At 39.1% G+C, this 24,511-nt stretch overlaps 2 protein-coding genes across 2 annotated transcripts; one reads left to right on the top strand and one right to left on the bottom strand.

Annotated features, from left to right (window-relative positions):
• Positions 1–4,478: 4,478 nt before the first annotated feature.
• On the bottom strand, positions 4,479–10,637 carry HENMT1 (HEN methyltransferase 1). Its single transcript, XM_054384507.1, has 6 exons — positions 10,521–10,637; positions 8,886–8,998; positions 7,809–7,943; positions 7,219–7,401; positions 6,664–6,841; positions 4,479–4,880 (listed from the first exon to the last, which is right to left on the bottom strand). Exons 1-6 carry the CDS (start codon positions 10,635–10,637, stop codon positions 4,479–4,481), a joined length of 1,128 nt encoding a protein of 375 aa, XP_054240482.1.
• A 4,798-nt stretch (positions 10,638–15,435) lies between these two features.
• On the top strand, positions 15,436–24,059 carry PRPF38B (pre-mRNA processing factor 38B). Its single transcript, XM_054384115.1, has 6 exons — positions 15,436–15,720; positions 18,927–18,995; positions 19,288–19,439; positions 19,529–19,589; positions 22,141–22,364; positions 22,613–24,059. The coding sequence occupies exons 1-6, from the start codon at positions 15,436–15,438 to the stop codon at positions 23,475–23,477; spliced, it is 1,656 nt and encodes a 551-aa protein (XP_054240090.1). The 3' UTR covers positions 23,478–24,059.
• The last annotated feature ends 452 nt before the right edge of the window (positions 24,060–24,511 follow it).

Raw genomic sequence — 24,511 nt, 5'->3', positions numbered from 1 at the left:
TGTTGAACACTTCTTTAACTCTATGTCCACTGTTACATTAAGGTCAATGTACTGTATTTAATTTGCAAGAAAAGCAATTTGCCTGGCAGGCAAGGAAGATAAAGGATCTCTTAAAATTCTCTTTAAGAATTATGAAAGAAACCATTTTCTAAGGGATGTATTAGGTGACAGTTCTAATGCAGGTTTGGCTTTGCTATATGCAATCATAAACTGCAAATAACCTTAATTTTCTTACAATTAGTTGTATTGTTTATCCAAAAGGGCTTGGATTAAATAAAACCACAAATTATGTGGCCATTTTTGAAAGCTCCGAGTATTTCAAATTCTGCTCAGAGTGGTGTCTGACATTCTTTAATTGAAGTCTAAGTAGACCACATTTCATTAGTTACACTAGGAAAAGCAGGCTTTGTTTTCCATAAATCCATAGTAGAATTATTGAGATAAATGATGTTTAAGCAAGTTTCAGATTTTAAAGCTTGAGTACTGTTATTGAATATGATAAATATGAGCTGTTTCTCAGTTACTGTACTTCAATACTTTAATTTCCTACTGCTAATAATATAATAATTAATACTAATTGTAATTATATAAGTTATCATTAAAGTAGTTTAACAGGCTAAAGAATTGATACAAAGATTGTATTATAGCTGCTGTTAAGAGAAGTGTGGCATTAGCCATTTCTGTCCTTCATAGGAGTTTTAAACAGAAACCATGTCACTGCTAGGACCCTTGGAGGTCCCTTCCAACCCAGATCATTCTCTGATTCTATACCACTGTCTCTCAAGATATGACTGTTTCCTTTCCTGTTATATAGAATCATGGAATCAGTCAGGGTTGGAAGGCACCACAAGGATCATCTAGTTCCAACCCCCCTGCCATGGGCAAGGACAAAAGACATAACTAATTTGTACCAAAACAGATCCTACTGCAGGCGAAAAGATGCACAAAATTTGGAAAAAAAAAAAAAAATCGATTGCTTTCAGTACTTTTTAAACACTGCTATGCTTGTGGACACATCTATTGAAACCAGTAATAGACAGAACGTAGCTCACGGAAGTTTACTAAAAGGAGAAATAAGCATAGTTTGAGGAAAACAGAGTTTGAACAAACATTGTACAGCTACTTAGGGAATGCTTAAAGAAGTTTCCATAGCCCAGACTTGTATTCTACGTTAAAAGAATAACACAGAGTTATTCTAACTGCCCCAGATTACATACTTGGTTTACGAGAAACCAATCATTTTCATGCCTGAGCAGGTGTTCGAAAGAGGAGGGAAGTTCACATGGAAATCAAGGTTTTAATAAAACTGTATCCTATTAATTTATTCTTCTGACTTCAGTTACACCACTTTTGTGAAGTGATTCCCTAATTGTGCCTACTTTAAGCGGAACATAATTGTAGTTATACATAGTATTTTTTTTTTGTAAACTGAAGAATACTGGAGACTCTCATAGTAATCTGTTTGGTATGTATCGGTGCTTAAGGTTTGTTTGGTTTGGATTTTTTTTTTTACTGTATTTAAATGCAAATCTCTCCAATGGTCAATAAATTTTTCTTTTCATTTTTTTAAATGCAAAAATGGCAAACCTAACTGGAAGTTTGTGTCAATTTAATTTTCTCTGCTGCTTTTTTAATTTTACTTTTGCAGCTTGTTAAATCTCATCCCTAGTCCACCAACATTTAATGGCATCATTACTAGGATATAGTTATTTATATGTCTCCTACAGAGGAAAAGTAATATGCAAATGAAAAATAAGTTTTGCAGTGTGAGGCACACTGGTAGGTTAATTATTAAGTAGGCTCCATAACTAAAAGTATTTGGCCAAAGTGAGGGCACTATGTATAGTCTCTCCTTACCTTGCAATTGATAAAATTAATCTTCCTCAGCTGAGTGTAAAAGGCTTGCTTACTACTTAACTTTTCCTAGTTTAACTGTAAATTACCATATTTTTCTAAGAAAACTACTTCTGGTATTACTTATTAATGCATTAAAAAAAAACCCAGCTCTTTGGTACTGCAGTAAGAATCTGATCTTATATAAAAAAAAAAATCTAGATTGGTAACAGTTTGTATTTGGCACTCAGAATGGTTTGGTAATCAATTGCACAGTAAGCATTAAGAGAAATAACTGTACCGTAAACTCCAGTTTCAGCTGTCTTTCAATTCAGAAGGAAGACAATTTTATTGCAAAATTTCATCAGAACATCCTGGGATTTCTTTTGTGGGTCATAGCCTCTCTTCTGGTTTTATGAATCAACAGTTTCCTTATAAGATGAAAAGGCAAATCTCATCACCAAACAAATCTTCCAGTTATGGACCTCACAGTGGAGAGTTCTGTTAGACACATGAAGTATACACAAAACATTTATAGATGCCAATTGCTTCACTGAACACTAGCAGTTGTAAATACAAGCACTGGGGTGGTTCTTTTTTAAATGCTTTGGGTTTTTTCTACTTCTCTGTTTTCACACTCGTTTACTGATGGGTTTTCAGGGAAAACATCTCCTGATGAAGACTACACATTGCTGTCAGATACAAATACGTAATGGACCAAGGCAAAAACCAACACTGCAGTAAAGGAAGAATTTGTCTTTACCCCCACAGACCAAAAGGGGAAAAAAAAAAAAAAAAAAAAAAGCAGAGATAGGAAGTATCAGAACTTCGAATGCTGTAACTGAACCTCTTAGGTGCCTGCTGCAACTCCACCTCTGTCTTTGGTGGACCTTCACAACTGTCTAAAAGAAAGATCAGCCTAGGAAAAACACAGCTTCTCTAATTCTTAAGGCAAAAGAAGTAACTCTGCCTTCTCACCAGGCAACTGCTCATTCTTGCCTGCTCTCTTCTCACCTGTTGCACCATTAAAAAGTTTCTGTGACAGACTAGGTGATGCAGTTCCTTGTGTGGCCTCCCAGGAAGATATGCCAACAAGAAGGGGAAAAGCAAACAAAACTTATTAATATTTCTGTGGGATTATTTCATTTTTATTGCTTGTTAAACACTAGAAGTTAAGTATTTGTTACTTTTTTTATGTGAAAGGAAATCTCTATAAGCATACGCTAGGAAAGCTTTACCCAAGGTCAGTTGTATGCATTGCCCTTGTTCATACACTTGTAAGGGCAGCACACTAGTTTTATTTTCCTTAAACTGTCTTATGATCAATCTACTACTGTTTCTTTAGTGTCCTCATTTGAGTATGTGCTAGTGCCAGTGCTTATTTTTTGTTTTGGGGGTGCCCCCACTGAACTGCTTGCACGTGTTCTGTGAATGAGGAAAAAAGTGCTAAATTACTTTTGCGTAAGGATTTCTCTGTCTTTTCAGAAGCCCCTGCAAAACTGGATTACAGTTTTGGCCCCTTCCTGTTAGTTCACCAAATAATCACATAAACCCTTTTCCCACATGTACAGTATTTTGAGGAACAGTAAGCTTCTACTCACACAGTTCTGTCCGTTTACATCCTGTAATTAGATGTTACCCAAATACAAAATTCAAGGCAAATACCATTCCAAATACAGATCTTCCTCCACTTCCCTTTTCCTCACTTTGAAATCGTTATGTTATAAAATACACTTAAGATACAGTATTTCAAAAAGAAGGGACACGGGAAGAAGATCTGTGATCCAAAAATCTATCTTGAGAAAACCCCATGGTGAACTGCAGAGATATTTTCTCATGTGTACAATTCAGCTCTGCTTAAGAAAATCATCTCGGCCAAGCCAGTAAGCTTTCATACCTAGAACACTGCTGCTTTTTGATTTCTGCTGAATCTGTCAACGCTTTTTGGACAATGGCTGCACAAGAAGACACACAAAGTTGTCAGGCACACCAGGGCCAGGTTAGCATTCACAGATAGTCAGATACTAGTTTCAACTTAATGAAGTGCAGCTTCTGGCAAGTTACAGGATGAAAGCTATTTCCCAAACAACAGTTATCAAGACACTGTATAAAACTACAGGGCTAAATCTACCTTTCTTTCCCACCTTACATCCAACATCACCACATTCTTCCCCAGTATGGAATTTACTTAGCTACACATTCTACCTTATTTGGAATAGTATTTAGTTTTCACAAAGGCTGAGTATGTGCTCATCTTGAAAAAGGCAAGTGTAAGTTTTACTCTGTTAAGAGAAAACTTGCCCTAAGCCTTTGTCAAACTTGCATTTTTCAGCGCAACAACATAGTTCCCTGTCATCAGCTCTCCTTGGAGCTAACGATAGCTACAATATGGCATTAGAAAACCACAAATATTAAAAAGATTTTCTTCGTAGGAACTGTTTCTTTCCTTTTAGCTACTGATACTCCAAAAATCGTACAAGTGAGTGTGATCTTTGTCAGACACACTCATCTCCACTACATGGAAAAGGTGCTGATGGATACATACTGGAAGGTTTGGAATAGATTCTGTGGTTCTTGTTAGCACACAGAACACACCCTTTGCTAGCTACTTCAAGATACTTCAACTGAACTGGAAAATCAATGATCTAGTTCTCCTCGTTTTCATATTCAGTACTTAACATCAGAGCATAACCATCACTGCTCAGCGTGACCTGGCCCGCAATGAGCTTGCGTAACCTCTCCAGAGTACCACAAAGCCGATTCACTTGGGGAAAGGAAAATATTGTTTTAAGAGGTACATAAACTACATTCCCATTGACAAATGATTCCAAGCTTTTTTCAGCAGCCAGTTTTCTAATATCTTTGGAAAAGCAAGGTTGGAGTTGGGCTTTTCTCTCAGTAGTACTGTGATTACACTCTTCATCTTCTGACATTAAATGCTTCAGCAGACATTGCTTAATGATTTGCGCTGTGGAAATAACTTCACCAACCAGGGTATTCTGCAGGTACTTCTCATCTTTAAGGCTTGGATACACTGCTTTGAAGACCTTTACAACATACAAGAACACATAAAATGTTTATCCTAGGCTCAGATTTTTTAACATTTGATTGACAAAAAGAACTTCTAAAAACAGTAATTTTAGATGAGGAGATCCTGGTTTGCTTATTACCTTGAACATTTTCGGATAACAGAAAACCTAGACAACAGGACTTAGATTTTATGTATTACAACTGCTATGGCAATTAAGCAAGTTAATAAAAAATAAAAATCAGGCTTTACCTGCAAGCTATACTTGTGGATGAGGCAAGGTGAAGCTCTGCAATTAATTGTTTTTAATAATTATTTACTAATAATTTTTAATCATTACTATTATTACTAATCATGAGGCTCTGGTGACAGTAGATTCTACTACTGATCCATCACCTGGCAGCCAGGACTGCAGCTGTGTCTATCAGAGTAAAACATAAAATATCTTCTCCCAGATGCAGAGAACGCTAAGCAAATAAATTGTGACATCAAAAAAATCTGAACTTGCAGTGTGTTCTACACTCCAAGGCAAGTAAGGCAGCTAGGCAGGCAATCTCACTCCCACTCATTAACCAATACACTGAGGTTGGAATGCTGATTTACTCCCATAAATTAGTTACATTATAAACAAAAACACTAATGCAAATGCCCAGGTTTGATAACAAACACGTGACATGACAGTCTTTTTTTAACTGAAACAATTGTCAAAACTTCTCCATAATGACCCTGTGACAGAAGATAACAAAGGCAATTTCCAACACATGGTGGTCACCAAGATGCATTTCTAAGTTTGCCAAGCATTCAAGAGCATTTCACGCTTCCATTAAGGGCAGTAGATGACAGGTGACATTTCAATTTCCAAGCTGTAAAGACATTCTGTAAGTTCACAAAAGAGATGCCCACAGTGTGACTTAACATTTCACTTCAGGTCACAATCACTTCAATATATATCTTTAAAGAAACAAATAATTTAAGACCTCGTAAGATTGAAAAAAAACCCTAAAAATATATATCTCTTTGTATTATTATTTCATGTTATCTCTGGAAGAAAAAGGTCATTTGATTTATACCACATAGCACTTACATGCATTAGGCTTTAGTGGGTGTGACACACTGCAACACACAGCTGAGGACTCTGCAAAAATATTATCTGATGTTACCCAGCATAAAACCCATTTAATGCAGAAATCAAAAAAAGGTTTGACATGCACCAGCAGAGAACAGGGTACTAGGCAAAATATTCCATGCCTCCGCAAAAAGTAGAGCTGCCTAGCTGAAACTACTGAGGCAAGACTAGGGGGTAACATCAATCGCTACTGAGTAAGGCAAGCCACACAAAAGAGGTCCTTACAATCCAATTGGTGGGAAATCCCTTCCACTAACACATTTGACAGCACTATGCAGTTCTTCAAAGCTTACACTCTGTTAGAAATGTTTTTATGCTTGCTTTTAAATGTACCTGAAAAAAACCCCAATCTGTCAGCCAACAATCACATGGTGAAAAAAAATAATTAGAGGAACAGGTATGACATATGTCAGAGCATAGCTGGCAAAAAACTTTCATTCAAACAGTAAGTTGAATGGTGTGTTAAAATACAAATGATTATCCATATTGCTATTAAGGAAACAACCTCAAAGGGCCTTTATACAACTGGGCTTAAACTGCTTGGATCTGATGACACATGTTCATTGGAGCCAAGACTGCATAGCAATAGCAGACCACAGTAAGAACACCTTCACAGCCAGGACAAAGAAAGTTTTAATCGTTATTTGTTCTCCTAAAGGAAGGAAGTAATACTTACCATTTTGTAAGCTGTTTTACTGGACTTCTCAGACTGAGCAAACCCACTGGTTTGAGGATATTTTCTAACAAACACACCTATTTGGGTACAAAACCCAACATTCTCCATTCCTCTCGGTGCGTGTCCTACACCAGTAAATTCCACCAAGTAATTATAGTGTCTAGCAGTCTCTAGAGCCCTAAAACAAATGATTCAGATAATACTAAACATTCATCTTTGGATGCAATAAAGATACATGAACAACCATCATCACTGTAAAACCCACAGAACACGCGCAAAAGAAACGTCACCAGATCAGTACGTGTTGAGTCACCATGTTTAAAGGTTGTTTGGATGTGGTGCTTGAGGATATGGGTTTAGGGGTGAACTCTGCACAGTAGGGTTACTGTCTGAACTTGGTGATCCTGAGGGTCTTTTCCACCCTGAATGTTTCTGTGCTTTCTGTGAAAACCTACTGACACCAAACTACATACACAAATCAGTCTGAAAACGTATGGCTATTTGAGTGTTACTGCACACTCAAAGGTGCCTGCACATGATATTCAGTCAACTCACCAGCTTTGAAATTGTGCTCTGTTCCATTCAAATTTGTGGTCTGGATGCCTGAATAACATCAATCCTGGAAGCAACGTGTTAAATTCAAAATTTGGAGTACTAATCACAACTATGCTTGGAGCCATGAAACCAAACACCACTTCAGGAAACTTCTTCAGTTCTGATTCTTCCAGGTGCTCTATTCTGTAAAGAAGTAGTTGATGCATGCCTTTAAAAACATCCTACTATATCTTCATTTTCTTAACAACCAGTCAGCAAAACCCCAACTCTGTATCTGTACCTTGTAATTTTCATCCTAGCTTGGCAATATTAGCACTGGCACTATAAGTAAATGGCAGCTTAGAAGGGCTTTTTTCCCCCTCACAAATTTCCTCTTGCATTTTCTACTTCTCCGTCAATATCCTTTTTCCACCCTAAGCTAGCACCACTTGAATTTCTTTTATGATTAATTTATGAAAAAGTCAGAAGACACAACATGCTGCTATTCTTCTGCTTGAAAGGTTTGATCAAGTCTGTTTAGAGTATGGACAAAATTCCAAACTGAACCCTAATGAACTGAGAAAAACGTAGTATGTTGGCCTGATACTCACAGTTCAATGCATGTTACCATGTCAAAACCAAGCATGCAAGGATCTTCATGGGCAACTGACCCATGATACAAGGTAACAGTTAGTGATCTTTCAGTTGGTTGCAAATAATCAACAGGAAGAGGAGACAACTTATGCCTAGAAAAGTATTAAGAACAATGTGTCATAGAAAGGACCTTAGGACAAGATAAACCTGTGCATGTAACTGAACTAGCCAACACCCTGCATTGGTACCTTGTAAAGCTCAAAACATGCTAAAAATTTTCAAGGCACAAAAAAATAATTTCTAACACAAACACTTTTATGACTGTCTACAATGGGACAGAAAAATCCAGCAGTACTCGGAAGCCACTTGGAAAGTAGCTTGTAAATCCTGGTAGTAGCTCAACTCTAGACACACAGCAACTCTGGCTTAGACATGCTCTGCAGGGTTTTGAGACAAGTTAGCAGACAAGCATATTAACCTATTTTTACAAAATGAAGTAAGACTGGGAACTACATGTATTTAATTCTGAAATACTGCATCAGACAAAACACACATATTAATCAGCTTCCAACAGAGAAACTTTGGTATTCCTCACCAGTCTGACCCATGCTTCAAAGATCACAAACTTCTCATTTCAGGGCCTTCTAAAAGCCAGACATGAAACACTGCGCCAGGCTTCCCATTTTGAAAAATTAACAGGAATGAATTCTGCACCATGGTGCTAAAAGAATTACATGCACATTTCAAAACAATGGACTTTGCATACCACAGTAATGTCAGGTATGAGCATAAACAGATACTACCAGTACAAGTATTAGTACCGTTGCAGTATTTCTCAGAGGTACACATCTGGAGGGCCATTCCATGCCTTGGACCTTTACTACATTAGGTGATGTTATGGGCATCTACAGCACAGCACAGCACTCCCCAAACACAGCTGCAATGTAATCATTACCAATAGTAGATCACTCTTCATTTGCCAAGATGGTGTTTCGCGTTTATCCTAATTTTGAAATTCTTTACAAGAAATGATGCAACATGCCATTGGGTCAAGCCAAATTAAACCCTGACATTAAGACAATGCAACAGCTTACATTTTCTCTTTCATTACGCTTTCACAGCTATCTAGCCCAACTAACACCTCAATGCAGCTGCAGAATTTCAGCATCCAGAGAAGTTTGCAGTCAGCACATCCTAAATCTGCTACCTGTGAATTAGATAAAACATGTAAATGTGGCATATTTCCAAGTAATTTCAGAGACTTCAATAAAAAAAAAAATCCATATTTATGTCAAAATAACTTTGTGAAATGTTTTATCATTAAGTGAAATTTACAGTCGCAAGCAGGCTAGATGTGGATTTGGAAATTCTTTTTAGAAATTTGTATGAAGATCCTACAGGATGTTTTAAATGGATGAAACTTCGGTTGTCACAGCTATAAACAAGTATATGTAGAACACCCCAGTGACTCTGGAGAAAGTCTTCCCCATGAAGCTGCATTCCCTCAAAGAGCAGGCATCATTTTAAGTATTAAAGCTGTAGCAATTTTCATTTGCACCACTACTTTTCACTGTACTACTCTGCATCTGAAACACTGAGAATAGGCTTACTGCCAGCCAGATTAGCAGCAAAGGATCTTTATAAAACAAATTCAAAGGCTCAGTCTGAGGTTTAAGTGGGAAAGGGTAAGAGTATTGAGATCACATTGTCAGACATATAGTAGATAATCTCTTCTGTAAGATTGAGAGGTAGTTGAGTACACAAACCAAACCTCACTCTTCTTTCTTGGGGTAAGGCAAGGCTGAAGCACACTGCTCACTTGAGTGTGAAAATCTTGAATAGTTTCTATATGGTTTAGCTCTGCCCTGTAGGTGAACAAAGTCTACACACACACACAGACAACATTCCCCTTTTACATCCTAAATCAGAAAATTCAAACTTTTAAACACAGATGCGACACTCCTGGATGCATCCTATTTAAAAGCAGATTACAGTGCCATAACCTCATAGACTGAATTAGATTTTTATTAGCTACTAGAAGTATGATTATGTGAGAACACCGCACATGCATTCCCCATTAAATTCTTACTTTCTCTTTGAGACATTAACATCAGAGTTAAACACTGAAGACCTAAGTATTTCTCAAATTTTTGCATCTTGGGAGGAGGTGCTGTGGGGGAAGATACATTAGAAAAAAAAATGCTACAAATAAAATTTCAAAATTAGTATCAAAGCAAGAGTTCTAGTATATTGGGGGAGAAGAAAAGAGAAGGTGGTGAGAAGACCTTAAGAAAAGTGGAGAGTTAGCCTCAGGTAACCTCACACTCATCACTTCTCATCTGATAACATCCATGTGAATGACAAGGTAAATATAATACTGTATATGGAACTAACTAGCTCTAGATAGCAAAACCAAACTATGATGAAAGCAGCTTGAACTGAAATCCTCAGTATTACAACAGAATGTCACCTATTCTCCAATTTGGCCTCTAGCATTTTTCTTGTTTAGATTTTGCCATTTTCCCATCAATTAATTATTTTCCCTCACTGAAAAACAACAATGCTCATACATGTATGCCAAGTTGATTCAGTTTTAAGAACAGGTTCTCTACTAGTGTTGTTGGTAATTAGGTCAGCGGGTAATCTACAAATTCCCTGTATTCCTAAGGCATCTAACACAAACATTTTTTTTTTAAATTTGTAACGTAAAAAAGACAAAACATACCCACCTTCTTAGGTTTGTATTTCTCCACTAAATCTTTAACAAACTGGTAGCGTTGGTTGGACAAAGGAGGTGTAAATTTAATCATTCCTCTAAACTGTTCTTCTTGAAAGTTCTTATCCATAATATGTTGGCAATGCTAAATTAAAAAAAGTTAACTCTTATTTTCTGCAGCACTTTATAACATATACAGAGTTTGCTGACTTCAGTGGTGCTCAATTCAAAAGCAGAGGTAGACCTTATCCCAGTCTTATTCAGAGAATGACAAAAACAGGTATTATCAAAACAAGGCACTAGTGTCTGTCCATATGTAGTGATATAAATAAACTTTAAATAGGCTATAAATAAACTTTAAATTATAAACTATATAAAATCATAAAAAAACAAGTTTCATTATTTGTCACTGTCCATTCTGTACACCTACATAGCATTGACAAAACTGCAATGTATTTAATCTTCTTCAGCTTTTCTGGCAAGAGCAGAAAAGTAATTTCTCATTCAGGTGCCTGCTTTTGTGTCTCTCACCTTCATTTGTTTTACATTACTGTTCAGATGATTTTTTTAATGTAGGTTTGTGGATGTATAGCCCTATTCAATTTCCATAATATAACAACCAGCAGGAAATACACAAATAGCTACGTGGTGTTAGGTAAAATGTTCTGCAAGGCTTTAGCTTTACTATGAGCTAAACCTTATCACTAGTGCCTACACTTTTTAAGTAAACTAACATAATTCAGCACAGCATTGGAATCATAACCATTAGTGCATTTCCAATCGTCACACTTGATTTAAAACTCTATTTTAGCACACATAAATATTTAACAAGAAATATCGCTGCAGAAGCTAAAAATAAGGCTCTAGTGAATGATGAATGAACTCCGCGGGAATCATGTAGTGAAGCAACGTGGTGCTGTAGGCAGATGGCTTTCCAGAGCAGCCCAGGGCTCACCAGCAGGTCTAACGGGCACCAACCAAAGCAGATGGCCCAAGCCTGCTGGCAACTTGACTGCCTCATAAGGTCTTTTACACAGAAGCATAAAGAAGCATTTATACACGTACGTGGAAACGCAGGAAACAGGCTCAGTGTTCAGGCCAATCACCCACCTCTTCAGGAGCGAAACGAGCCTGCGGGCCTCTCCTCACCAGTAACTGGCCAAGAAACCATCCCACAGGCACCCACCTCCAGGTGCCCCCACACGCTCCTGGCCCTCAGGCTGCGCCCCAAGCGCTCCCCGGGCTCCGTAGCCCTCACCTGTCCGGTAAAGGGCCGCCTCAGCCCCGCTGCATCAGCCCAGCCCTGGCCCACCACAGGCACTGTCTGCCCTAGGCGCTGCTCCTCGTTCTCGGACCCCCGACAACCATTTCCTCACGCCCCTGCTGTTCGCCCGCCCCGGCCGTCGTCTTGCGTTTTCCCGCGCGCGCTCCCTCCATATTATCTCCTTACCGCTGACCTCCCGCCTCGCACAAGCCACCGCCTGCCCCGGCGGGACTGACGCTCAGCAGGGCCAGGACCCGGCCGGGGCGCTGGAGAAGGGGTTGCCGTGGCCCTCCCCGGGGCTAGGCCCGCACCTGTCCGCACGGACAGCCGAGCTCAATCTGTACCCTAGCCGTAGGAAGCGCCGAGAAACTGCCACTCCGCAGCAGCTCCCCGCGACGCTCCCTGTATTCCGGTGGGAGTTCCCCGCGGCCGCACAGCGGAACATTTACTTACATCTTTTAATACAGGGGGATGTCCTTAATCCTCTTTAATGCCAGACCATAGATTAGAATCACGTGAGCATCCAACCGTCTGCGTGTTCCATTGATCTGCCTGCACCGGCCTCGTTCTGTGTAATTGACAGGCAATGGGTGGAGGGGTGTGGTGTGTCCCTACTTCTTACACCAAACCCCCAAAATCCGATTATTTCTTGTGTTACTTTTAGGTTATGTGTGACTCATTGCAACTGGTGTGTCTCAGATATGTTTGTTATTTTGTATAGAGGAAACTTATCGCTGTTGTACTAGTCACGACATGCAGCGGAAGAGCTCTGACAGGATGAGGGAGGCAGAGACCACAAAATATGCAAACCGGCGGGGATTTTTTTGCAGGATTTCATGAAGTACTTTCCACATTGGGGCAAGATTTGTCTGCCAAAGGGCAGCCTGCTGTTTGGATGCACAGGGAAAACAGAAAGGAAAAACATGTCTCCAAATTTCTTGCTACTTTTTTCTGTTCACAAGAATGTAGTGTTTTGCTCATCACAGGGTGGGGCTGCTATATGCAAATGATGACATGATGCCTGGGGCCTGAAAGAAGGAAGGAGGACTTAGGGGGCAATGACAATAGTGAGGTTAACTAAATTAGGCCCATATTTCAATACTTTTAATTTTAGTTTTAAAAAAAATTTCAAAAAATACTAGAAATTCATATCTGCCTATGATGGCTTAAACTTGAGTCTTGGCTAACGTTTTAAGTTTTGCAGGATGTGGCCTAGACAAAGCAGGTTAGCGATGTTGTTTAGCTAAGGAATATATTTAAGTGGGCTGGCAAACTGGCAATCCAGATTGGTGGTTGGGTTTTTTTTTCCAGGTATTTCAAGTTATGGGAATGGCTCCATCCTGTTTTGTTTGTTATTTGTTCTTCATGTTTTTCAACAGAGTAGCAATTCGCTTTTCTTTCTCTTCATTTTGGTATATGAGCAGTAGACATAGCAGTTGTCTAGAATTTTCCAATTCCTTTGTTCTGTTACAACAGCAAAGTGCTAACAACAGTTTATGCAAGTAAGGCAACCCGAGAATTGCTATTTTAATCAGAGTTTGGATTGAAAATGGAATTTAGGTAAGTGTTGTAACATTACTAATCTATACCTCTTTAGGAATTTTATTTTAAGGGAGATGTAGCACTTGGTCAATTATTTTTGTAGGATTTTTTTCCTCGATATTTAAAGACCTGCATAACCCAATTTGGCTATGCATAGAAATTATGTTTGTACAAATAATAATTTCCATTAAATCCCTTTCACTAGTCTAGTAAATTAATTCTTACTTCTTAATTAGGATTTGGCTTTTTAGAAAAAAAAATGTAATAAAAATATATGTGAATTCTTTGTGCAAAACAGAAGATAGGTTGGAGGCTCTTATTTTATAACTCTCTTATTCTTTTTGGCTGTTGAGTCATTGTTCAACCTTAAACTATCATTTAATACCTATGTCTCAATTAGACAATCTATACTGTGCATAGTACTATTTTTTCCCTCAGAGATGTTGTAAACTTTATTGGCTTAAAATGCTATAGATTCTGAAATCTTGTAAAATTCTTGTTTTGTGAACAACTTTGGAAACCACCTGACATGGGAAGGAGACCAAAAGGGAGCAGGTGAAATTATTCCTAGAAAAGGAGAGTGAAGAGTCTAGATAGCAGAACCGGCAGTTTAGAGAAACTGCTAACTGTCAGGGCCCTGATAAGAACACTTTTCTGCTGTAGTGCCAGCTCTAGGGTGAAGGGCCAAAATAACAAAAATTAATTAGCGTTTCTCAGTTTTTTTCAATGAAGAATGAAGATATTCCAATGTTTTTTCCAGTATTGTCTCATTTTTAAATTCAAAGTCTAAGTTTTAAGTAGCACACATGTAGGGATGCTATTTCTATGGATGTTTCTGCATCATCTTTTCCCTGCACCTGCTTCCTGAAATGGTGAATAATGTGGAACCCTTCCTTGTGTGTACAACTGAATGTATTCTGTCCCACTCTGTCTGCAGTCATTTTGGTGGAACTTCTGTTATTTTTTTGCAGAGTCATTTGATGTTTAAATTGTCTTGCCAATTTTTCTAAATCATGCATTCAGTATCCCTTTTGTACTTAAAGTTTGACACAAGTTATCTTTTTTTTCTTTTGCAAAAAAAAGCATGCAATTGAAATCCCCTTGAAAACTTCTGAAAGGCTTAAATGTAACCTGAAAAATTAATTTATCAGACATATTTCATGCAAAACTGGAGGATTCTCTTTCCTCAGTTTGTGTGTTTAGAGTTGCTTTCTTACATCCAGCTGTTTTCAAATGTGTTAACCTAATTCTGATCGTTCTGAGTCTGTATTACTTGCTAATAATTTCTACTAATTTCAGAATGAGGTGTTCAGCTTGACTTTAGCAGCAAGAAATGGTTATTTTCGTGTGTGACAAGACTCTCAGGAGCTGCTCAGTCACTGCCAGCTTCTGGTTGGAGAAGTAAGCCTCATCATCTGCAGTTTCAAGTGAATAGGCCCTGATATGTCCTGGCTGTGCAGCCATCAGAACCACACTTCTCCATGCTGAACAATTCTGTTGTTCTTTCTTATCTTCTCCGTTAAAGCGGGGACAGCAACAGGCGGCTGCTGTCAACAACCCTGCTCCTGCTGTGCCCTGGCCTCATTACCGACGAGGGTGACCGATAGGGCCGATTTCCTAATTTATTAAGCTGCTGGTTCAGCATTTCATGTTAGGGTGCTAGCAGCTGTTCCCCTGCTCACCGCACAGTTCTCTAGCTTTAGCCGGCGGGATCTGCTGGCTTGGAGGGCCTCCAGCCTAGCGTCGCTCCAAGCTCCCCCGCAACTGAGATGAGCCTCGGGCGAGAAACAACGCGAAGCGAGAGAGGAGAGCTAGCAGCAGGCCGGCTCTCGTTTCCTCGGGCTGCGTGAGGCGGTCGGCTGAACGGACGAACCACGTGGCCATCCCGCAGGCAGAAGCGGAACGCTACAAGCACGCGCCTTCTGGCTCCGCTGCCGTTCTGTCCCGCGAGGGTTGGTCGGCTCGGCCCCGGAAGGTCTGCCGTCACTTCCGCGGAGTCCGCCATCTTGTCAGCAGTTGGAGGAGCAGAGCCCGGCCCGGCAGCCCGCGCTCTGGTGTGGCGCGGCCGTTCGTCCGCCTCGCAGGCCGCGTGCCATCGCCCCGCTCCGGGCACTGAGCCACCATGGCCAACAACAGCCCCGCCGTCGGCGCCGGGAACTGCCAGGGGCAACAGGCGGCCCAGCACCAGCCTGGTGCCGTCCCGCCGACCCAGCAGCAGCTGCAGAGCGGAGCCCCCAAGCCGGCGGCCTCAGGGAAACAGGGCAACGTGCTGCCGTTGTGGGGAAATGAGAAGACAATGAACCTGAACCCCATGATCCTGACTAATATCCTCTCGTCGCCCTACTTCAAGGTGCAGCTCTATGAGCTCAAGACTTATCATGAAGTAGTGGACGAGATCTACTTCAAGGTGAGCTTGCGGGCCGCGCCCAGGGCGCCGCGGTCTCCTCGGGGCTGTGATGGCGCCTGTCCCGAGCCTCCCGGTGGCTGGGGTTTTTGAAGGGGGGAGGCTTTGATTGCGGCCTAGCGGACGCTCGTTCTTGCCTTTCTGCCCTTTATTTTGCACTAAGAAAAGGGAACAGATTTCTTTCATTGCGTATGTGGGGGAGTCTGAGATGTTGCTTTCTTTTTCTTACAAGAGAAGGGTGTTTAGTGTCGGATTTGGAATTGCGGTGTTGCAAGTTTGTTTTGAAGTGGGCAGCGTGAGCCAGGGCGGTGGGGATGAAATGGCCGTCTAAGGACTGCCTTCTCAGTCGGAAAGAGCTGAGGGCACACTCCATCTGCACGCCGGTTATAGAGACTAGCACTCCCCGCAGCCTAAGAGTTGCCAACACGACGTATTAATGCTGAAAAGGTTTGGTGGTGACTGTAGGTGGTTTCAACAGGAGTTTGCTTGCGGCCTTCTCCCACAGCTAAGAGATCAGGATCTCCTCCCCCACACACGCTGCTCCACACCCGAATAAAAACTTGTGCATTTTAGTGCTTCTCTTGGAGTTAGGTAGGATGTGCTGGGGAGATAACTGAACTGTGTCAGTGCACCCATGTCTCAGTTCTTGTTTTGTTAGCAGGATTGAATCAGTTTTGCAGCGAGGCTTCCGTCAAGCCAGTCTCCCAGGTAGAGGTACGCATAATTAATGCTCATCAACACAGCCACACTCTTTGTTCTGATAATGAGAGGAAAACGTACATTATACAGACTTCTGTCTTAAGTCCGTTGTATGTTGGTTATTGAGATATTTTTCTCAGGTAAATTGGTTAGCAGGCTTCAGTATACTTTGAAATAATAAAAAAGAAAGGAAGTCCTTTTGTCCAAGGCAGGTCAAGTTACTTAGGGCACTATAATTTCACATAAGTTTTTTAGATTTTTGTCATTATTTGCACTTATTTATGAAGACAGTACTACTGTTTTTCCTCTTCATGGCAACAATTCTTTGCTTGTGCTCTGTCATTAGGAGCGGACTTAATCTTCCTAATACATAGGTTGTCAGCAAAACTTCATTTTGGTTAATTTATCAGAGCTGCATAGAAATAATTCATTTAGATTCAGAATGGAAAGCAGCAAATTTTATTTTTCCAAGTGATGGCAACAGCTGAAAAATTGTAAAAGAAACACCTTCAGAAAATCTGAGAGCTTACTACTTTTTACATGGACCCTTTCAGAGGTGGTAAAAAAATATTTGATGCAGTTTGTCATCTTATTGGTAGACCTCAACTGCAGTAGGTCAAATTGTTTGCTTGTCTGTGTTTATTCTATAAGTCGTACATTGGGGAAGAATTTTGATACATACCGATAAATATCTGCTGATTAATCCAAAGCAAATAAAATTTGTTTACTGAGCTTGGCAATTATTCTGTCCCAAAACTGCATGCTGCAAAAAGAGAAAAATGCAGCCCCTTACTTAATCACAGGTGACCTGATGGTTAGGTACTTAATCGATACTCGGATTGTAATTCCATTAATGTTTTAGGATTCCTGAAAAATTTCTGTTGCGTTGTTTTGTTTTGTTTTTGTCTTTTGAATGTGCATGATCTCCACCATAGCAAGTATATTTTCAAGTGTATTTATCTTTGGAAACTAAAATAGGTGGCTTATTTAAATAACTTAAGAATGCTAATTTCACAGGGAAGATATATCACAGAGGCAGCTAGTGATAGGGACCGTGTTTGACGATATGAATTCCGTCTAGGTACTGAATTAATCTACTGGCCGCCTGTTTCAGTTCTGTATCTGCAAAGTGGATGACTATCGCTGTCTTTTTCCCTGATCTTAGCTATGAGCGTGTCCTCACCTTCGTTTAGTCTGTGTATGCGTTGAACAAGTTAAGCATATGCAGCAGTCTTTCCAGGACCAAACCTTTAAATAATCTTTCCTGAAGTGGGTATTGTTTTCAGGGCCTTGTTTTTTTTTTTTTAACTCATACCTGCCGAACCCAGCATATTTATAAGTATATATTAAAATATCGATATAGATATATATTTATAAAAATAACTGTAATGAAAAAATAGAAGGCTACAGTTGTGCTAGTGTTCTACTCAATACTTTGATTAAAAAACAATTTCCTGTGAGAGTCAGAACTGCAAATAATCAGAAGGATTTGCTGTGTGTTTGTGAACTACTCATATGATGCTGATAGTACAGGAAGTCATAGTGGATTTTTAATTCTGTCGTATTGACATCTCTCATGTTTCCTATTTGGATAAGACAAACTGTTAAAAAAGGCAATTCATCTACTTCAGTCCTTAGTATTAACTCTGATTGCATGTGTAATGTGTTTCATGTATTGTTTTAAGAATTTTTTTTTGTAAACTACAGTATAACTGGCCACAAACTCTTATGCCCAATCCAGTGTAATACTTGTTTTTATTTATTTTTTTTAAGCTGATGGGTTTAGAAAATACACTCCTTTATTGAGCTAGACCTTACTTCACATGTAGTTTATGCAGTTTTAACTTGTTTATGACTTGCTGTCAAATTTAAGAAATGATGCTGATTAACTGTGTTCATGTACACTTAGGAACCATTTTGTTTAAGAGCATCACTTCAGTCCACAAGAAAAATTACTGGCTGTTTAGATTAAAATACCCTACTTCATAGACATATTTCATTGTATTTATAGGTAATACTAAAAAAAAAATCTCTAGCTAAGCTTGCTGCGTAAGAGTTTTATGAATATGACACTGTAGATTTCAACCTCTGTAGCTTTTATCAGCAGATATCACTAAACTTGCTAAGAGTTGAAATAAGGGTAATTGTTTAGTCAATATAGAAAATTGTAATGGGCGGGTTTAGTCAAAAAAGCATTAGAAAGTATTTGGAGTGTAGAATAAGCTATGTTTGCCTTGGTGTTCAGAGATTTTTGTGTTTTGGGGTTTTTTTTTAATTTTTTTTTAACTTGGTTTTTGCTATAATTTTTTGATGTAACTAAGATGTCTAATAATTTGCTTTAAAGACAAAGCAGACTTGGATCTTGGATTTGGTAGAGGACAAGCTATTTAAGATTAAATTAGGATATCCATTGTTTAAATTAGGTTTGCATAGGCAGCTAAACATTTGGAAGGTTGTAATTGCAATTTTTTTCTTTCCTTTTCCCTTTCCCTTCCCCCACCCTGCTTCAGGTCACACATGTTGAACCATGGGAAAAAGGGAGCAGGAAAACAGCAGGCCAGACAGGGATGTGTGGCGGGGTAAGTAGAAGTACGTGCCTTCTTAAATTTTTCTGTCTGGTAAATAAACTTCTCAACCATAGCTAAAACTTGCTTGTATGTTGTCTCAGTCCCTAGATGTAGAAGTAGTTATTCTAAAAACTTCATATATTTTCCTTACTTCCAGAGCTGTGGATGCAAGTAGTGTTATGTTTCCCACATGAGCTCTTTTTGTAGATTCAGTTCTTATCCTATGTTGGTTTTCTTACTCTTTTGAAGATCTGGAATAATGTCTTTGATTTCCTGCATTGTCACTTTTTTTTTTTCCTGACAGGTACGTGGTGTTGGAACTGGAGGAATTGTGTCTACTGCCTTTTGTCTGCTCTACAAATTATTTACACTGAAACTCACTCGTAAGCAAGTCATGGGCCTTATAACTCACACAGACTCTCCATATATTAGGGCTCTTGGATTTATGTATATTAGGTAGGTATCAATATAATAAAATAAGGGCTCGTTTAGTATACAGGAAACTATAGTCAAGTTTTACATTCTTTTTTTTTTTTTACTTAAAGGTATACACAACCACCTACTGATCTATGGGACTGGTTTGAATCCTTTCTTGATGACGAAGAGGTATGTCGGCAAGGGTAATAATTTGTTTTATTTTGTTTCTTTTCATGTTGCCACTTTCGGTTCAAACATTGTTTGATAGGGTTTTCTGTAGTTTGAATGTCACAATGTTATGTTCTTGTGATTTCATTAATGCAGGAAGCAGGTCTGAGCTGGGACCCAGGCCATTTTTCTTTGTTTTTGAAAAGATAACAGAATTTTCCATTCATTAAGATGCTACTCTTGTTAAGTATTACAAAGCCATATGTAACAGGAATATTAAATCAGGATACAGACAGCAGGCTGTGTGAATGCAACTTCCATGCAGTTTTTAGAAAAAGAATTACTTTTAAGCAAGGTATAGCAAGTCCTGAGAGTGATGAATTTGTAGCTTGCATTTATTACTGGGACAGGGGGAACTGGTATTTGCGTAGAATGGGAAAGTATATAGTAGAAACCAACGTTCACCCTGAAAAATAGCACGAGAAATCTCTGTGGTTGTTAGCCGTGTTCTAGACTAAGCAAATCCAGGATTTCTTCAGAGCAGGAACAGACAGCTGAATTACTGCATAAGGTGGCATTATCTCAAGTAACGTGGATGTCTGCTAACAGGGCGAAAAAAAGCAACGTGATGTGCTAACTGAAGAAGTTCAGTAAAGAGGCTGCATTATGCAGTCAGATAGGAGAATATCTTTGGTACCACAACCCTGTTTGACTGTCTGGAGAAACGGTTAGGAGCTGGTGGGTGAGACTCCTCAGTCTATGAAGAAGTTGAATATACATTCTGCTGCATACTGTTGCAATTTGTATTTATTGAGCATGTTTTAAATGGAACCTTAGATTTAAGAACAGGAAGGATCACATGCTCTCTTCAGTGTAACATCAGGGATCTACTTCAAGAAATTTTCCATCTTGTAGTTGTAAATGATGTCTGAATATTTGTATTAAAAATACTGTTAATTATGCTTGTATTTGACTGCAGTGCAGTGTATTTATTTCAAACAGCTTCTTTCATGCTAAGTATCAAAACAGTGTGCAAAGGAAACAGCTATTTCAGGTAAACCTGTGTTATTGTACATTTGTAAGAAAAATCAAAGCAATTTAATTCTCGATTGCATCGCTGTGATATCCTCCTTCTCCCCCAGATGGTGCTAGTTAACGTGAACTCTTCTCTGCAATGTTGCACTGTAACTTAGGAGGAGGATTGGGGTGGCTGCGTTTTCAGGGTTCCAAAACCAACTTGTTTCCCAGGGCAGTAAAACGATCACAAGTACAATTCATCGTGCAGGTCTTAATTGGCTCATTATTCAGAGCACATTTTTCAATTTATACATTTCAGTTCTTGCAGATACTGGTTCTTGGCATATATTTGTGTTTTGTTGTTTAAAACACCCTAATATATTTTTGGAATTACTGCTTTTCCAGCTGCTTTCAGTAGCTTTGCATTATGTAGGAAAAAGTGCTTGGGGCTGCTTAAGTTTCTTACCAGTCCTGGTCAAGCTTAATAGGATGAAGATCATTTATATATATGAGGTTACTTAAATCTACAGGACTTTTTTTTTTCCCTCCAGTTCTTACTCATGTGGAAGCAGTTCATCTTTTGTCACACTGCTGTGAAAATTTTCCCAGGATACAGGGTTACTTTTCAAAATGCTTCTTCTGTTTATTTTGTTTGATTGTACATACTCTCCAGGTGCTACGCTTAACTCCTTTTTTTCTTCTTTAGATCTCTGCAGCGATTATATTTGGAAAAACTGTATATCTGAACACTTAAATGTGTGTGAGTGCAAGCAGTTTTACATTTAGATTTTCTCTTCCTGTTTAGATAACAAATCTCACTTTCCTTGTGTGCTTGCACTATAGGTTTGGGACTGACAATAGCTGACTAACATGTCCTGAGCTGTGAGAGGGCATAGCAAGAAGGCCTTCATGCGGTAATGACCCTTTTCAGAGACAATGGTCATCATGGATTATGCGTTTCCAATTATTTGTTCATTTATTTATTTTTTTACATATTTCTAAATTAGAAACCTCACTGCTTCATGGCAGTTGGTTTGCTATTGCTTCCAATTCTGTTAGGATGCCATTTTGTATTAGAGGTTTTTCTATAATCATTTTTAGATAGGCAATGATGTAGTTCCTTAAATGATTTAGGCCACAGGGTTGGGTATGATGATATGCAGTTGTACATCCACAAAACAGAGTATTAAATGTAGTTTGAGGAGACTTCTCAACTTGTGGCATTTAAATGAAATACAGGACCATACCATATAACAAGACTGTGTAAGGGGATTTCACGTTAATCTCTTCATCGACAGTCCCTTACCATCCAGATGGCTGCAGGATTAGTATGTGCCTGCATGCATATATATTAAGTCCCAATCCCTATCTGTAACGTACTGCCAAATCCAAAGGGTACAGTGTTGAAATATTTCTAAGGAAATGTATTAGAATATGAGACAAGTAAACTTTCATAATCATGAGTCTTCAAGAGGGCAGTAATGTAGCAGCATTTTTTTTTAATTGGTCAAGAATGTTTTTGACCATCAGGATATTTTTTGCTTGTATTTTGTAGGACCTGGATGTGAAGGCAGGTGGGGGTTGCGTTATGACCATCGGGGAGATGCTTCGTTCCTTCCTCACTAAGCTTGAATGGTTTTCCACATTGTTTCCAAGAATTCCTGTGCCAGTCCAGAAAACCATTGACCAGCAAATTAAAAGCAGACCTAGAAAAATCAAGAAAGATGGCAAGGAGGGAATGGAAGAAATAGACCGTCACGCAGAACGTAGACGTTCAAGGTCATATCCATGTTGTTTTGAAAATGAATGTTAAAAGTTCAGCATTGAACTATGTATTACTGGGAATGTGTTACTGAGATACATTTTAAAGCAACAGGCAAAACAGTTTATGGGTGCTAACAGATTTAAAATGTTTGGTATTAAAGATTAAATATAGACTGTGTGGGGACAGTATAAATTGGAAAGTGAAGAGGGTCCCTTAACTTTAAAAGGTTGTGTTTCACATGGAATGTTTTTTGTGTTAAAAGGTCTCCAAGACGATCCATTAGTCCAAGGAGGTCGCCCAGAAGATCCAGAAGTAGAAGTCATCATCGAGAAGGCCATGGATCATCTAGTTTTGATAGAGAACTAGAAAGAGAAAGGGAACGGCAGAGATTAGAACGTGAAGCTAAGGAGAGAGAAAAAGAAAGGCGGAGATCTCGAAGTACTGATCGTGCGCTAGAACGGAGGCGGAGCAGAAGCAGGGACAGATACAGGAGCCGGAGCCGAAGTCGTGACAGAAAAGGAGACAGAAGAGACAGGGATAGGGAGAGAGAGAAAGAAAATGAACGGAGCCGGAGGAAGGAGAGAGATTATGACAAGGAAAGAGGTAATGATAGAGAGAAAGATAGATCTAGAGACAGATCTAGAGAAAGATCAAAAGAAAGGAAAAGTAAGGGTGATCTAGAAGAGAGAAGGCACAAGGATGACAAGGATGACAAGAAACACCGGGATGACAAGAGGGATTCCAAAAAGGAGAGAAAACACAGTAGAAGTCGAAGCCGGGAAAGAAGGCATAGGAGTAGGAGCCGAAGTAAGAACACAGGTAAGCGCAGCAGAAGTAGGAGCAAAGAAAAATCAAGTAAACATAAAACTGAAAGTAAAGAGAAGTCAAATAAAAGAAGTAGAAGTAGAAGCAGAGGACGAACAGATAGCGTTGAGAAGTCCAGAAAACGAGACCAGAGTCCCAGCAAAGAAAAATCTAGAAAGCGTAGCAGAAGCAAAGAACGTTCCCACAAACACGATCACAGTGATAGCAAGGACCATGTGGACAAACACGATCGTCGGAGGAGCCAAAGCTCAGAAGGAGAGAGCCAAGAAAAGCAACAGAAGAACAAAGATGAGACTGTGTGAACTCTTTTGAGAAGTGGATCACATTGAATCCTATAAATGTTTGATTAAATCCTGCTTATTTTTTTCTTAAAGTTGAGATTGTGCAGTAGTTGATGAGCACTCTTCTCCAACCTCCCTCTAGGCTGCAGATTGTCATTTCCTATTTTGGGTAGGGAAGTGCCTTTGTAAACCCATTCAACACATTGACAGTTTCAAACCATTTGTTTAGTTCAATTCGTAATGCAGAGGTGGTTCTTGCATTTTTATTGTTCAGATGTTTCTGAAATGTACATTCTGTACATATGTCCTGAAAATGTTTTACTTCCTTTGGCATGGTTGCCATGTTGGTTAAATTTGTATGAGGCAATAAACTGCCACTAATTCTACTTTATTTCGTAGATGTGGAATTATGGTTTGTATCCTGAAGTTAGCATGGCTCTACATAATAGTACGGCTTTTAGGACTGGATCTCAAATGTGTATTATAGCTGAGATATTTATGTGCGTACAGTGTACATTGAGGGCTGCAGATTTAGAATTAACATTTGTCCACTGTACCTGCTGGGTTTTGGTTTGGTTTTGTTTTTTTTTCCTTTCTTGGGTGTTGTTTTTTTTTTAACTTCTAAAATCTATTATGTTGTTGATCACCACTGGTGTTAAATTGAGAGTGGATTTTCAAGAAGATAGTGGTTTTGATGCAAAGATCTAGATTATGTTGGGGCTTGTTTAGTAATTCTTTAGAAAGGCTACCTCAAGCGGACACTCAAAAGGTTGGCAGATGAGTACTGTAGCCATCTATGCATTTTATTTGTTTGGAGAAGGATCCATGTAAGCTTTTTTTTTAATTTTTTTTTTTTTTAAAAACACAATTTATCCATTTGTGGTCTTTGTGCTTTTAATCAACAGCTGCACTCATTTATGATAGCCTTGGGCTAATAAAGGCATTTAAGATGGGAAGAGGGAGGTAAGAAGAAAATTACTACAAAGGTTTCAGTTTCAAGCTTCCAAAGCATTTTTATAAATGTAAACATTTAAGAATTAACTGATAGTGTCTTT

Source organism: Indicator indicator, chromosome 10 (assembly GCF_027791375.1).
Source record: "Indicator indicator isolate 239-I01 chromosome 10, UM_Iind_1.1, whole genome shotgun sequence".
Classification (NCBI taxonomy): domain Eukaryota; kingdom Metazoa; phylum Chordata; class Aves; order Piciformes; family Indicatoridae; genus Indicator; species Indicator indicator.
This window is presented reverse-complemented; position numbering and strand designations above follow the sequence as displayed.

Bases quoted from the DNA above. Each gene is read 5' to 3' on its own strand.
- HENMT1 (XM_054384507.1), bottom strand. From the start codon at position 10,637: ATGGATAAGAACTTTCAAGAAGAACAGTTTAGAGGAATGATTAAATTT. The intron at 6,842-7,218 runs GTGAGTTGACTG...CATTTGTTTTAG, and splicing joins AGAGCACAATTTCAAAGCTG to GGCTCTAGAGACTGCTAGAC. The intron at 4,881-6,663 runs GTAAGTATTACT...TATGTTGTAAAG, and splicing joins GTAAAACAGCTTACAAAATG to GTCTTCAAAGCAGTGTATCC.
- PRPF38B (XM_054384115.1), top strand. From the start codon at position 15,436: ATGGCCAACAACAGCCCCGCCGTCGGCGCCGGGAACTGCCAGGGGCAA. The intron at 15,721-18,926 runs GTGAGCTTGCGG...ACCCTGCTTCAG, and splicing joins TGGACGAGATCTACTTCAAG to GTCACACATGTTGAACCATG. The intron at 19,440-19,528 runs GTAGGTATCAAT...TTTTACTTAAAG, and splicing joins CTTGGATTTATGTATATTAG to GTATACACAACCACCTACTG.